Source organism: Danio rerio, chromosome 2 (genome assembly GCF_052040795.2).
Source record: "Danio rerio strain M-AB ecotype USA chromosome 2, GRCz13ab, whole genome shotgun sequence".
NCBI lineage: Eukaryota > Metazoa > Chordata > Actinopteri > Cypriniformes > Danionidae > Danio > Danio rerio.
In genome coordinates, this window is record NC_141022.1 from 19,021,762 (window position 1) to 19,037,592 (window position 15,831).

The 15,831-nt window shown below is 33.8% G+C and overlaps 1 protein-coding gene across 4 annotated transcripts in view; it reads right to left on the minus strand.

Annotated features, from left to right (window-relative positions):
• The window catches only part of arhgef4 (Rho guanine nucleotide exchange factor 4), a 160,672-nt gene extending 146,685 nt beyond the window's left edge, over window positions 1-13,987 (minus strand). For all 4 annotated transcript variants that reach the window (XM_087240626.1, XM_087240625.1, XM_087240620.1 and 1 more), the window contains exons 1-2: window positions 13,421-13,987; window positions 5,544-5,573 (exon numbers count right to left, since the gene is read on the minus strand). In XM_087240626.1, coding sequence (XP_087096752.1) covers window positions 5,544-5,573; window positions 13,421-13,600 — 210 coding nt within the window. In that variant the 5' untranslated portion in view covers window positions 13,601-13,987. The remainder of the gene's footprint in view (window positions 1-5,543; window positions 5,574-13,420) is intronic.
• Between the last annotated feature and the right edge of the window lie 1,844 nt (window positions 13,988-15,831).

Genomic DNA, 15,831 nt, shown 5'->3' on the forward strand with positions numbered 1-15,831 from the left:
ATCCCATACATCACAACATAGCAGCGGATAAGAAAAAAGTAGCTAAGCTACTTTCAAAGCACACTTTAAAAAAAAAAGTAGCTAGCTACACTAAAAGTTACTAATTACACTGACGCTACTTTTTCTCACAAAGCCGTATAATATAAAAACATGAATCAACTTGAATTTTATTTTTCAACAAACAATTAAAGCTTAATGTTTTATTACAGTTTGTAAAGAGTCAGCACTATAACAAATTGTCACCTTAGAATTATAAGGTTCTATCTGCAGTCTGAATGATTTTGAGATATTGAGCTTCAAAGCTTTTATATTCCATATAGCAAACAGTATGTGTGTAACATTTGTTTGTTGAATAAAAAGTCTTAAAATGTAAACAATTTATAAAAAAAACTATAATGTAAATAAGTTGTCATTTAATAAGAATATCTCAATACCTCAATTTTGACAAAAATGTCAGATAGAACCTTATAATATAACTAATATAATAATATAATATAATATATAATAATTCTAAGGTTACAAAATGTAGCAATAACAAAATAATTAACTACGATTAATCACTGCAGCATTATCTAAAAAAAAGTGACATATAACTCCATTTTGGCTAGAATTTGTGCCCCCACAATATTCTTACTTCATGTTAATTCACAACTGTTGCTTTATGGATTGACACTGAACTGTTGTTGTTTGAAAAATAGTTTATTACAAAATAACACTAATAAGTATTAATGTTATAAACAATTGTGATCTTGTAAGACGGCACTGTGCTGCTTCTGGAGATTATAGATTCACTCAATGAAATGTAAATGTTAAGCTACTCCGCTGCTTACTGGAAAAAAAAAGCTAGCTATGGAAAAGCAACATTGTATCATAAGAAGCTGAACTACTATCTATGATCTCAAGATAGCTAAGCTAGAACAATGTAGCTAAGCTAGTAGCTGTGCTACATATTGCTACTGCACAGATATACACTAGATATACACTAGATACTAGATAGCACTGTCACAATGGTACAGTGTTCAGCTGGACTAGTCAAGACAAAAGCCAATGTAAAGATGCTGGACTTTAGCGTTGTATTGGTGCAGTAACGAGCAAGCAAAGAAAACAAAGCACAAGGGCAGAAGATTTCACACGTAAGATTTCATTTTTTTTTCAGGTTTATACGGTTTTTGTATGTTACAAACTTTTGTGCTAAACAAGTACTGATGATAATACAGTGTCTTAGTGCACTGACGATAAGGAAAGTAGAACTAACTCACACTAAAAACCTGGCTTATGCTAGTTTGGCTGAATAAAATCAGTAAATGAAATATGACAACAAAACGCTGCGGTGCCAGAAACTTGTATTATTGTCGTTCATAACGGGGATTAATTCACAAACGAATCGCTCCCTCTGTTAGCATTGGAAGTAAAAGCAGGAGAGAGGGTGTGTGTTTTAGGACACGGATTAGATCAAACTTAACAGGTAGGGACAATAATACACTTCCATCCACACAAACATACGCTCTTTGACGGCCCTTGCGATAACTTATTCATCGAGGTAGTGATGTAAAATTACAATTTTTGCAATTTAAATAATTATTTGCATACTGACTACAAGGAAAACTCTTGTTTAGATATATATGTATATATGTGCATATATCTCTGGCTTTGGTTGCCAGTCTTTTCAAAGCAGCGCTACCCTGTACTAAAATGGCAGGTCTGTTGACATTCATTTTCTTTTCGGCTTAGTCCCTTTATTAATCCGGGGTCGCCACAGCGGAATGAACCACCAACTTATCCAGCAAGTTTTTTTTTTTTACGCAGCGGATGCCCTTCCAGCCACAACCCATCTGGGAAACATTCACACACACACTCATACACTACGGACAATTCACCTGTACCACATGTCTTTGGACTGTGGGGGAAACCGGAGCACCCGGAGGAAACCCACGCGAAGGCAGGGAGAACATGCAAACTCCACACAGAAACGCCAACTGAGCCGAGGTTCGAACCAGCAACCCAGGGACCTTCTTGCTGTGAGGCGAACGTGCTACCCACTGCGCCACTGCCTCGACGTCTGTTGACATATTACTTTCAATGGCAAACAACAGTGTAGGCACATCTAATGTAAATATCTATGTTGCTACTGTAACTACATCTCAACACTGATTTAATGTCAGTACCCTCCTATAAAGCTCACTGATTTACACTCTTAACAAGCCGTCAGATTTTTATCTTACTTTGTGGCCATAAAAATATAAGCAACTTTTCCTACATCAGTTTGAGCTCCATATTCTTCTATATCAGTGTTTCTCAACTGGAATATTTTCAGTGGGTTGCGGAGTGTTTGGTCAAAAAAACAACAAAAGTTTAATTTTAAACTTATTTTGACTTTTATTTTGAAATGCGTGCACGACAACCCTTCCGTTTGAAATGTGAAATTTCATTTAATAATAGAAACAAATATGTCAAAGCGCAAGTGCGACCCTGAATATGTAAAGTATGGATTTACATATATTGACGGCAAAAAAGACTTAAGGCCTCAGTGTGTGATAACTAGTGAGGTGCTCTGAAAAGAGAGCATGAAACCATCTATTTAAAACGACATTTAGAAACCAGACAACATGTTTTATTAACAGTTTAGTTTATGGTAACTGAACCTATCCTTATACCTAACCACTGTTTACAGTATTTGTTGTTTTTACTTTGTAATATTTCTATAATTTGATACATTTTGTTTAATGACAGCAATAAAATATTGTTTATTTGTAAGTCTTGGTGATTTTCTTATCTGACACTACTTGTGTATGTTAACAAATAAATACAAATTAATTATAATTCCTGAAATTCTAATACAGTTCCTAAAAATTTTGGTCGTGGCTTGATGACCATGTCAAAATATGGCGAAACTAGTTGAGAACCCCTGTTCTATATCATAAAATTAAGAGACCACCTGAAGTTATTAAGTATGGGTTTAAAGTAAAATATAATTTTTTTTCATTCTATGAAGAATTCATAACATTTCTGTTGAAAGGTTTAACCTGAGCCCTGACCTCAACATATTAATCCTTCATTTAAAATGACATCATCTGTGCCAACAAAGAAAAAAACACTTAACAAGCAGCTGTCAACAAGCATTCAGAAAGGCTATAAAAACATCCCTTTAAATTATACTATAAAAAAATATTACACAACAATATTAGGTAACATTTCAATAAAATGCGTATGGAAGTGAACAAATTGTGCGACACAAGTCAACAACTATTGTTGTAGGGAGGAGTGGTAAACTATCAGGCCTAATTATTCCATTAAATAAGAATCTCCACTGCCTAAAACCACTGAATAAAACCAACATCATTTCCCGGCCTGTTCATACCTGATCAGAGCAACTCAACACACTGCAAATCTTCTGCTCTGGGTGTCAGAAAAGTGAACCAACCATCTGCAGACACTAGACCTCCATGCATTGCACAACGACTTAGCAGCATCCGACAAGTCAAGGCAGAGACTCTACAGCAGTGAAGGGAGATAAGCTCCTGGCAGAATATACGAGGAGCTGTACAGAACGTCCTGATGGCTCCTGCTCGCTATTCTTCTGTGATGATTACATCAAACCCTTTGGCTGAGAGATACTTAGTGGGATTCAATTCAAATAATAAATCCTCATATTAAATGGAAAATGGCAGATCTAACAACACTACAGTGCATACAGTAGAAAACGAGCTCAAACTACTGCAGACAGTGTTACGCTGATTTAATTGAGGAATTATGCAAATTTTTTAATGAATATGGTTTTGCTACAGTGTGAATTGTAGGGCTGGGTGTTGAAATTATTTGGTTATATTCATCTTCAAAGGCTTCAATTCAAAACTGATTACGTTCTCTCTCAATGCTATATTAATAATGATTGTTGAGTTGACCTTGTGTTCAATATATTATTTTAATAAGACCACAGTGTTCAAAAGAAAGTCCAGACACACCTGATCTCTGTTACCCTGATGAGAGCAAGTGTTTGCCGAAAAGTGTAGGCGCAGTTTTAAGGAATAGACATGTCAATAAAGGCTTTGTAATATTTGTTCCACATTTTTCGAGTGCCTTGGATTCTCTTTTGCTGTCAAAAGTGATTAGTTTTCAATATTTTTATCAAAGGATGCACTGATATTTCCACTACTGAAATTGTGTGGTTTTGTGCAGAAATGGGTTTAAAGGGCCAATGCGATTGAGTCATTAGATAAATTGAATAAGTAATGACACATTTTGAAAGTTTGATTTCTATTTTGTGAACATATTTGCAATTAAAGTGAACAGTACATGTGTGCGTGTGTGGTTGAGTCCGAAATTATTCATTCCTCTAGCAAATTATGACTTAGATATTACATTTTAATAAACCAGCAAGTTTTTTTTTTCTTTTTAGGCCCAGAAATGACACTGGCTTCTCCCAAAAGATAATAAAACAATGTACAAGAGGCATAAATAAATTATACATATACATACAAACAATTTATATGGGCTGCATTTAAACAAACAAATTAAATTTATTAAAAATTCTATTTAATTTGTTTGTTTAAGTTCAGTTAAGTCAAATATAAATTGTTTGCAACCAGTTACCTTAAAAAGGCTAGTAAAATCAATTAAATCATTTTTTCAGAGCAAAATAAGCTCAGTGAAGGCCTGTGGCTGCTAATTGTGGTTGTTTACAAGTCAGGAAAGGGCTATAAGACCACATTTAAATGTTTTGAAGTTTCAGTGGCCATCGTGCAAAGTATTAATAAAAGGTACAAGATGTTCCGCATTTTGAAAAATCTCAGCAGATGGGGTTGGAAGCCAAAATTGACACCAGTGCAGGCCAGGAGGACAGTGAAAGAGGTTAAAAAGAAATCCAAGGATCACCACAAAGGCCAAGGACAATTGAAAATCTGTGAAAGGAACTAAAGATCAGGGTGACAGCAACCTGAAAGAGTTGGAGCTTAAGGCTAAAAATGATTGGGCAAAAATAACAGCGGAGCCTTGTAAAAAGCTGATCACCAATTATGAGAATCGGTCTATAATAGCCAATGAAAATTTTTCAATTTATTATTTAGAAGTGTATGAATAATTTTGGACAAGCCACTTTTTGTTAAAATGTAAATAAAAGCTGAGAAATATTTTTTTACAATGAAACCTCTTGTGCATAATCTTATTATCTTTTGGGAGAAGCCTGTGTAATTAGAGTCAAAATAACTTGCTGGTTAAATAAAAGCAACTAAGTCAGAATTTGCCAGGACTATAAATAATTTTGGGCTTTACTTTATATACTGTAAACACACATACATTGAACGAGAACTGAAAAGTACTTGCCATTCAATATTTGCAATTACACTATGGGGCTGCAGAAATTTTTCATTCTGATTGTACTGTATATAAACTAATATGAATGAACAAATAAATGTAAATAATTACTTGATTTATTTATTCAGCCAAGTGCATGTGACATATTTATTTCAGTGCATCACTAGTCTTATCTTTTAGCTCATCAAACTCATTATCAGGTTCATCAAACTCAAAAGAAAGAGTGAACTTACCCGAGGAAGAGCCAGCGACGGTCGTAATCTCTGGTGACAGACAAAAAGAAAACAAACAAGACCGTTTCAAGGTGTGTCTTGAATAAAAGTAACAACATTTCCGAACAGAACATAAGCGAGGCATGCATTAGCCTTGCAGCAAAACACTGACGTTAACATAAACCACAAGGAACTGCTACAGCATAATCTGAAGCATGACTGGACCAATCATAAGATACTGTATGCTAGTGACAGTGTTATGATTAAAGTGTGAAGGTAAACAAGATTTTATTACCACACACATACAATATTATGAATGCTTGTAAGATAAAACCCATCTCCTTCAATCAGATTACTAATAAAATGTACAACATTTAAAGTCATGTCACCAAATAAACATGAAAGAGAGAAAAAAAAGTGCTTGTTAAAGCTACTGTTTCTTGCGCAACTTTTGTTCAGTCATAAAATAAACACATGCTTTTGTTTGATCTACCAGCCATCCATATGGTCCCCCTAAACCATTAAAATAAACTCCTGCTGGGCTTTAATGCCAGCGCTCACTCTTAACCAATTTAAAACAATTAAAACCAGTTCAAGGTTGTGCCGTGACCCCTGACCTAACGCATCCGGCTCCATTTCATTGCAAGAGTCCTGGAAGTTAAATAGTGTAGCTGGGACAGAGTCACATTTTGGTGTTCACATCTAATTAAATGTACAAAAGTGATTTTACATACGGTGCAGGATATAGAAATCATATTAAATACAAGTAGTGTCTATTTTTAATGATGTACAAAACAACATTTAGGGGTAACGCAGTGGCGTAGTAGGTAGTGCTATCGCCTCACGGCAAGAAGGTTGCTGGTTCGAGCCTTGGCTGGGTTATTTGGTGTTTCTGTGTGGAGTTTGCATGTTCTCCCTGCGTTCACGTGGGTTTCCCCCGAGGTGCTCCGTTTTTCCCCACAGTCCAAAGTCATGTGGTACAGGGGAATTGGGAAGGCTAAATTGTCCATACTGTATGACTGTGCATGAGTATGTGTGGATGATTCCCAGAGATGAATTGCGGCTGGAAGGGCATCCGCTGCGTTCAAACGTGCTGGATAAGTTGGCAGCTCATACCGCTGTGGCGACCCCGGATTAACAAAGGGACTAAGCCGAGAAGAAAATGAAGGAATGAATGAATGAAACAACATTTAAAAATAACAATAAATCATTTATAGAAACAGAAATATTTATATAAATATTTCAATAAAAATTAAACAACTTACTGTGACCTGCATAAAACAATAAGTGTGCATACTATATTACATTTAACAAATTATTATAAAGGATTTGCTGAAAAAATATTAGAATATAAGTGTATAAATAATTCAACATTTTATTAATAAAATAGGTATTTTGGGGCTGCACTGTAAGAAAATATCTTATTTAACAGTTTTATGGAACTTTATAGTATTATGGGACCTAATCTCTGTGCCAACAACTTTTAATGTTGAAAACTTTGAAGTTTAGAAAAAGTGGCTTTTATTGACATTTTTATTAGTGTAAGGCAAAACTTTGTATAAAAAATAAGACATATTGAAATAAATTGCTGCAATAAAAAAGTACTGGCAGCCCATCATTGTTTTTATATCATAATTTATGACCAATTAAGGCAATAAATTGAGTCAAAATGCTAATAAAAGGTCCATTAAAGTCACTTTGTTAAGCTTTTTAACATCAGACGGTGTCAGAGCAGAGATCAAGTTTCCATAATGCAATTTGAAAGAGTAAAATAACAAATATACAGTTATTTTACCAAATTTACAGACACAATTATTACTGTAGCCCTCCTTTGGCATTTTAATATAATTAAGTGATGTTTAACAGAACAAACTAAACTTTCACAGTATTTCACATTATAATTTTCCTCTGAAGAAACTTTCATTTAATTTTAGTTAATAAAAAATATACATAGTTATGGACCAGGAGGGCCAAGTCCGAGCACTCACTCTGGTGCCCCAGGCTCTGCGATTGGTTGGGGAAATTCCAAATTGAACCAAAACAAACAATTACAATTAGCTTAACAAAGGCAGGACACTGCAACCCGCAGAACCTGGAAATGTTATATAAAATTTATATAGCTAAATTTTTTTCAATTGTCTACAGAACAAACCACTGTTGTCCAATGACTAACTCACCAACCTAATTAACCTAGATAAGCCTTCAAATTCCACTTTAAAATGAATACCACTATCTTGTAATATAACAAATTCAATTATGTAGGGGAGAGTGGGGATGAAAATACCATTTTTCATAAAAACCTATTTTTAAAAGATATTATTCTAGACAGAACCTTGTTAATGTTAACTGTAAACATATTTTGTGCTTTATATTTGCAAAAAAATGTTAAACTGCATTTTCAATTTCACTTTCATCAAATGTTTCAAAAGCAAACCAACAATGCAAAATGTTAACATTTTCTAAAATCTTTGAATATATATTTTTTATTATTATTGTCAATATGCATTCTTTTTTTTAACATGTGAAACAAAACACTGCAAACTCAATGTGGAAGTGAAAAATATGATTTGTCTATTAGCAGTGGGGTATAATTACCAGTGCTACTTTTGTCCTCACAGGAACTCTTGCCTGATTTAAACCTGATTTACTTTTAAACTGAAAAACTTAGAGATTTCAAACTTAAGGCTGTGTTATTGCACTAAATAACATGTATATTGATCATTACTGTGATGCATGAAAAGAGAAACACAACTTGAAGCAAATGTTGTCAGGGCTCAATTTGTTACTTTCGTCCCCATTCTCCCCTATTGTCATCATGACAAAGACTAAATAGTTAACATTAAATGTTATTTTGAAAAATGTGTTGAAAAAAATAATCTCCATTTAAACAGCACTTGGGAAATTTTTGAAAAGGATTAAAATCTTCACTGGATGACTAAGAGTTTTGTCTTCAACAGAACAAAAATCACACAAAAAAATTATTACACAATATTTTTTTAGAATGCATGATACTTAAATATTCTGATTAAAAATGCCTTATAATGCCATATAAAAACGATTTGTTGCATTCAATGACTTTTTTGGTTTCTGTAAATTGCAGTAAAAATGTATGTATTTTGTTCCATTATTGTTTTTTTGTTTTTTTTTTTGCTCATAAATAAATAAAACAGGACACATTTGAAGCTGCAATACACTTTCATTTTTATGCTTGAAATCCCTATTTCGTCCTTGACAGATGCAGTTAGATCAGTGGTCGAGAACCTATGCTCTTGAGCCACATGTGGCTCTCCAGCTTTCTCCTTTCAAATTTAATTTAAAGTTTAAAAAATTATAACCATCACTAGAAATCAGTTTCCTATTGAAAATTCAATAACAGTTCCCTTTTTATGGTATTTACAGCAAAAAAGAATAAGAACTTCATCTTTACAATAAAAGAACATTCGACCAATGTGTGAGTGCGAAGCTGTGGATAAACTTGAATCGCGACACCAATAAAGGGTAAGAAACTTATATTTCTATGGTAACCTCGCATGTGTAAATTCAAACAGCATTTATGAGTGGTGACGGTGCAAAGAACATTTTTTATAAATTGTCCTTTCTTCGTTTATGGACTTGCTCAAAATGCGATGCATCATATTTGTTTATTTTTGAGTTGTGCATGGACATAAATAAAGGTTTTGTTTAAACCTGTATTAAAGCTGGGATATTAATCAAAAAGTAATCAATCAAATTTTTCCAGGTCAATTTTTTCAGTCACTCTCTCTAGTTCTTGTTTGACTATTCTTTTTGATTTCAATTATTCAACATTGATGTTCGATAAAATAATTATAGATACTGAATAGTGTGTGTTTCTTTTAATTATTTTAAAATCAAGTAATGCACTCTTCATTTAAAAATCTCTGACTTGTAATATGTGAGCATATTTACTGTACAAAACCTGTCAGTTAACTATGAGGGCAAAAAGTAAAAAATAAACAATTTATTAATCGTTCAATAATAGTAATTGAGCTCAAATGTTCAATTAAGAGACATTCAGATTTTAGGCCAAATCGCCCAGCCCTAACCTGTATTATTTAGAGTAGTTATATAAATATACATATATTTGCCAAAAAAAAATCTGAAACGCCTCTTTGCTGAAAAAAGATTTCTGACCCCTAAGTTAAAATATGTACTCTCCATCATATTTTAGTAAACCTGATTAAATTGTCAGATTTGACCTCTTTTAAATACCTCAGCAAGTCACAGAACTCAACAAAGCACTCTGAAAAGATGGAGCCTCTTAAAATTACCATGAACTGAGATCTTTATTTTCTAGAGTCCACCAAAGCCGTTGTTGCTGAAGTTTGGGCAAACATGCAGAGCATTTTAGCAGCACCTCGCTCAGAATAAAAGATGCTGAACCCCTGATAAAGCCCTAATAGGTCATAAACCTTGAGACGTTCCTGTGATTTACAGCTGCTGTATTCATGGAAAGGTTGAAATGGCAGCAGTTCAAAGGCTGGTAGAGGGAATAGTGTATGGATGCAGTCAGCCAGCCATTACAGAGACGTTTCAATGCCCTGAGAAACACTCCACTGCTGGAACAGGTTCAAGGATTCAGCTGCATTGCTGAGAGCCAATAAGTCTATGCGAAAAATATGCATAATCAAACTGAAAAGGCAACTGTTACTTATTTGGATATCATTGCTTGTCTTGATTTGAATATGTTGAAGTAGGTCGACTACACTGCAAAAATTCTGTTATTTTATGTGTTCACTTACAGCAGGGAAAATAATGTCACCATTTTTCTCAGAAAACATATTTCTAAAGGTGACGTTGACTTGAAATTTTCACCAGATGTTGGTAACAACCAAAACAAAATATGCAAAGAAAACAAATCTAATTAGTTTACGAATTAAGTTATGCTTAATAAAATGAAAAGATGCAGGGAAAACATATTGAACATAAAGAAAAGGCAGTGAAAGACCAGACAGCAGCTGAAATCTTTTAATTTTAGAAGTAATTCAGCAACCCTCTGCCCTTCCTTATTATAAATTACTATTAGCTGCTTCAGTCCAACATCTACATTGTCAGGATGATAAAGATGAAACTAGAGTGGACGTTTCAGCAAGACAATGATGCAAAATACAGCCAAGGAAACTCTCAAATGACTTTATTCTTTACATGAGAGGCGTCTTTAAGTTGTCATCGCCAAAAAGCCTTTTATATAAAGTATTAAATACATATCAGTAGTTCTGTACTTTCTCCTTGTGTCATTTCATTGTTATTACATCTACTGTAACAATTTATTTTAGTTTTGTTTGTTTTTATGTTTGTATTGTTTAGGTTTTTGCCAAAAATCGGATTTAATTCAAAGTCAACAGCTTCTTTAGAAATTTTATTCCCAGGAAAAAACATGACGTGTTCAATACTTGTCATCCCCACTGTATGCACTGTAAAAAATGCTGGGTCCCAACACAAATCATATAATAAATAAAATTAATCGCTTTTACAAATTTAAGTGGATTGAATAAAAACAATTAAGTTGTCAAAAAAAAAAACACAAAAATTGTGTTGCTTCAACTCATATTACATAAGCAGTTTGAACAAGCAGCACAAGTCATTTTATTGAGTCTGTTTGCATAATGTCAGCTTTGATTTCTGGTCTGACTAAAATTGATAAAAGTTTTTACAAAATGACTTTTATTGGACACTTTAAAAAGCTTATAATAATATATATTGTAGGGTTGTCGTGTAAATTACAAATTACAATACATTACAGTTTGTATTACAACACTCAAAAAATAACTTTTTCTGCTTGTTCAAACTAGTTATTTAAAAGGAGTTGAAACAACACAGTTCTTAATAAGTTTTTTAGGACAACTTATGTTTTAAGTTCAGTCCATTTAAAATTGTAAAATGATTATTTTAACTTAATCGATTTATGTTGGGACAACATGAAGGAATTGTGTGGACCCCGCATTTTTTACAGTGAAGTACAAACTGCACTGTAAAAAGTGATTATTAATTTACTTAAAAAAGGTAAATATTGTAACATGGAACTGTTAAGTTGACCTAACTTGAATATTTATACACAGTTCTAAGTACTATACATAATTTTAAGACAATGAGTTTAACTAATCACTTTAGGTTTACTCTCTTTTTTAACAACTCTCAATGTCTTGTTGTTGTTTTTTTATAGATAAAATGAGCAACAGTTATTAATCAATTGTGGTAAGCATTACTGTGCTACAGCAATTCACATGCAAAAAAATTGTTTTTAGCATTAAACAGAAGCTAGATTGAAATTGAATACCACCAAACTGCTCATACTGCTTTAAAATGTGATGCCTACTTCACAAATTTTGTCAAAAGTATGAAAAGATATTTCATATTTCTCAAAACATAAACAGAAATATAGGGGTGTAAGGTCTGCATTTTTTCTTATCTTACTAAATTTATTATACAATGTTCTACTTCTATTAGTTTCATAGAATGTGTTTCTTTAAACTACAAAAAAGTGTCCACAAAAGTGATTTTTTTTGTTACATTTTTAACATCAAAAGTTGTCAGATCACAGCAATTTATATGTAAATAAATAGAATGTTTAAATAAACAGCCCATAGAAGTTACAAGTTAGGAGCAACTGTTAATTAACCAATATATATATATTAAAGTGTATGATTTAACAAATAGCTTAGTACATTACATTTATATTCACCCCTTTTGGTTCTTAAAGGGATAGTTCACCCAAAAATGAAAAGAAAAATGCCATTGTTTACTCATCTTCCATAGGTTCTAAACCTGTTTGAGTTTCTTTCTTCTGTTGAACACAAGAGAGGATATACTGAAAAAAATGGTGGGGAAAAAACAGCCACTGCTTTCCATAGAAACTGTTTTTCCAACAGATGTCAGTTACTGCTTTTTTAGACATTATTCAGAATATTGTCTTTTGTATTCAACAAAAGAAAGAAGTTCATAGAAGTTCAGAACCATTCTAGTGAGATTAAATGAGAAAGGACATATTCATTTTGAGGGTGACTTTCCCTTTAAGATATAATCATTACTTTTTTTATTTACTCAGTGTGATGATGATGATGATGATGATGATGATGATGATGATGATGATGATATCATAGCTTTCAACTGCCTAATATCATGATAGTGGTATAAAATTAAAAGCAGGAGTGCTGGAGAGTTAAATACCGATGAGCTTAACAGACCCCCTTGGTTTGAGCAGGTGGAGTGTCTGACTTCATGCAAAGACATTGAGGGAATCTACTGTGAGGCACGACTTCACAATCATTTGCTTGCATTTGCTGGATATTTTTACAAAAGAGGCATAGCAGTACTCTGGGATGCTTCTTCTCTGAAATAAGGGGTTTTCTTCAAAAATAAAAGTTATGTTTTTTGATGAAAAACTTTTTGAGAAAATCTATGTTTAGATTATAATAAGATATATAATATAATAAGAGGGGTCCCTAAAACAATGTGTGGGGCTTCTCATGGGCAATACAGACTGATACTCATGTCTTATAATTATACTCTAGTTTTTTTATGAACACATATTATTTGAAAGGTAAACATTTCTACTTCTAAATAAAGTCCTTTAATTCAATGTGAATAAAACATTCTGGAATCAAGAAATCTTTATTTGAGAAGCACAATGGCTGAAGTAATTTTATATGTTTAGATTTATATTTGGAGGGGGGGTAGTAGTTAATACTATAATTAAGTGCTAGTCTTTAAATTTGTAAATTCATTTAATAGTTTATCTTAAACATAATTAAAATAATTCTACTTTTTACCCATTATTGTTATCATTATTATTTGGTTACAAACATAACTTTATAAATGTTGAGGCAATGTAGCTATTGTTCACATCTTCAGAGTGTGTTTTTAAACACAATGAGCCTTACCTGACACAACTTCACAACTGTCCAGCAAAATATGTACGCGGAGAGGGAAAACTTCGCCCTCATGTATCGCTCCGGTAAGCAGGCGAGATGCATCTGCACCTCATCCAGCGCTCCGTCAGCGGGACGCTCGAGTTCACCGCCCCGCGCTCCGCTCCCGTCTGCAGCCTCCGCCTCGTCCATGTTTAGTGATTTCAGCAAGTTTAAAAAGTCTTAAATCCTTCTGACTCTACCTGCCCGCTTCATGCTGGCTGTTATTAATTCCTCACAGTCCACAGAGACTGTCATGACATTAGTGAGTCCTCCAGCGCGAGTGCTAGTGCAGTGTTTATTTGACCGCTGTCAGTAGTTTACACATATTTCCAGCTCCGCGGAGCGCGAGATTCACTCGGTGTATAAAGAGCAGAGCTAAAGTGTCTGTGGCGTGGTTTAACGAATTCCAGCGTCCCACGTTGTTTGTCGGTGACAGTCAGTCGGAGTGAGCGGAGGGAGTGGCCTGCGCCTCCTTCGTGTACAGTGTGCGGTAAACGAGCGACGCGATGCGAATAACCTGCACGCGCACATTACGGTAATATATTTCAGGAGCGCTCGCAGTGTTGTGTGGATGGAATCCTAACGTCATCGACTGAAGGACCAATCAAATGCTTTGTTTATAAGATCAACGCGACTCGACAAACTTAGTAAAATTAATTAAAGTCGGTATACCCACGCACTGCACACCATCTATACAAGTTACAACTATTACTTAAAAGCCAGGGGTGCCTAAACTTTTTCGAGTCAGAAACTAATAGCTTGAGCCGTGGACCGAAGTTAAATAAACCAAACTATATTGCATTAAAGTTCCCATAGGTAATTTATTTAATAATATTTAAAAATAAACAAAAATATAACTTTAAATCATAATAACTAATGCAGTATAACCTTTAAAATGATAACTTCTTGCTATAAAACGTGGTGGAGTTCAATGCTGAATACACTGGTCAAGCAGAATCTGCCTTTGTCATGATTTTGCATAATTTCCATCAGATGACAGTATGTACATTTAAAGTTTATATTTAATAATAAAACAAACAAAAGTTAATACATTATATTTGAAATGACAATCTCTTAAACCATTCCCATTATTCTCCCTCTCTTCTCAGATTGGAGGGCGGCCCAAATCAAAGTTTACCATGAGCCAGCTGGTCCTAGTTTGGGTATCTCTGCTCTAGCTATCCTTTGGAATAAGTAATTTGTCGATTCTTTAGTCTCCAACTTTTTTTCTCATCCAATTGGGCCACAGTAAATATAAAATGATAAAGTGTTAGCTTAAGCTTTTGATTATATTACATATTGCACCACATTGCGTTTTATTGACATTAGTGTAAATCAATGGCTCTGACAAAAGGGGAAACAGCAATTTTAAAACTTACATTCAGTCAGACTTGCTGAGATGATCTATCCTTATGATTACCCAGAAAATTACATTTGCTGTTAATTTTCTTGACCTTATGACCAGGATGTAGGCTCCTGGCAATAAATGAAGTGAAAAATTTAGTCTGTATACATGAAGTTGAATATTAATTATCCTAAAAGCTCAGGGCTGTCTGTGGGGATGGGATTTAAAGCCTAAAATGAATAATATTCATTTTACTAAACCAGGGATTCCCAAACTTTTCAACACGAGACCCTCAAAATAACAATGCCAGTGATTTGTGACCCCCACATTTTTTTGGAGATGGATATAAATATACAAACATTGCGCACACAACAATAGGCCTATAACACAAGCATACTGACGATACAAAAAAGTGCAACAGTCTTACAACTATATCATTTTTATAGTCATTTATTAATTTAATATTAACCTCACCTAATGAGACTGGTGGGTACAATGTTGGGCACATGACTATTCTTGGTTTAATTTTGGAGACTGCCACTCAGAGATCATCCTCATTGTATAATTGTGGCCTGTAATTATTTTTAGTGTACTTGATTGCCATAAAGGTGTCAGAAAATTTTATCTGATGCTATAAAATCAATCTGCTGCAGCTATTGCAGTGTTGTTAATCAAACATAAACACACCAATACTATGAAAAAAAATTATTGAAAGGCTGTTGGCTTTTCATTTGCATGATGTTGCTTTTTTATGTAACTATCATCTACTATTTTTTATCTTCTGTGGGTTATGAATAAAATATGGCAATTTTAATAGTTTAATAACATTTAGTTGACTTTTGGAAATCACCAAGATGATTCACCCCTTGTCACTGTCATGTGACCCCCTAGAGCAGGGGTGTCTAAACTCAGTACTAGAGGGCTGGTGTCCTGGAGAGTTTAGCTCCATCCCTAATCAAACACACCTGAACCAGCTAATCAAGCTTTTGCTAGATATACATTACTAAAAACTTTCTGGCAGGTGTGTTGAAGCAAG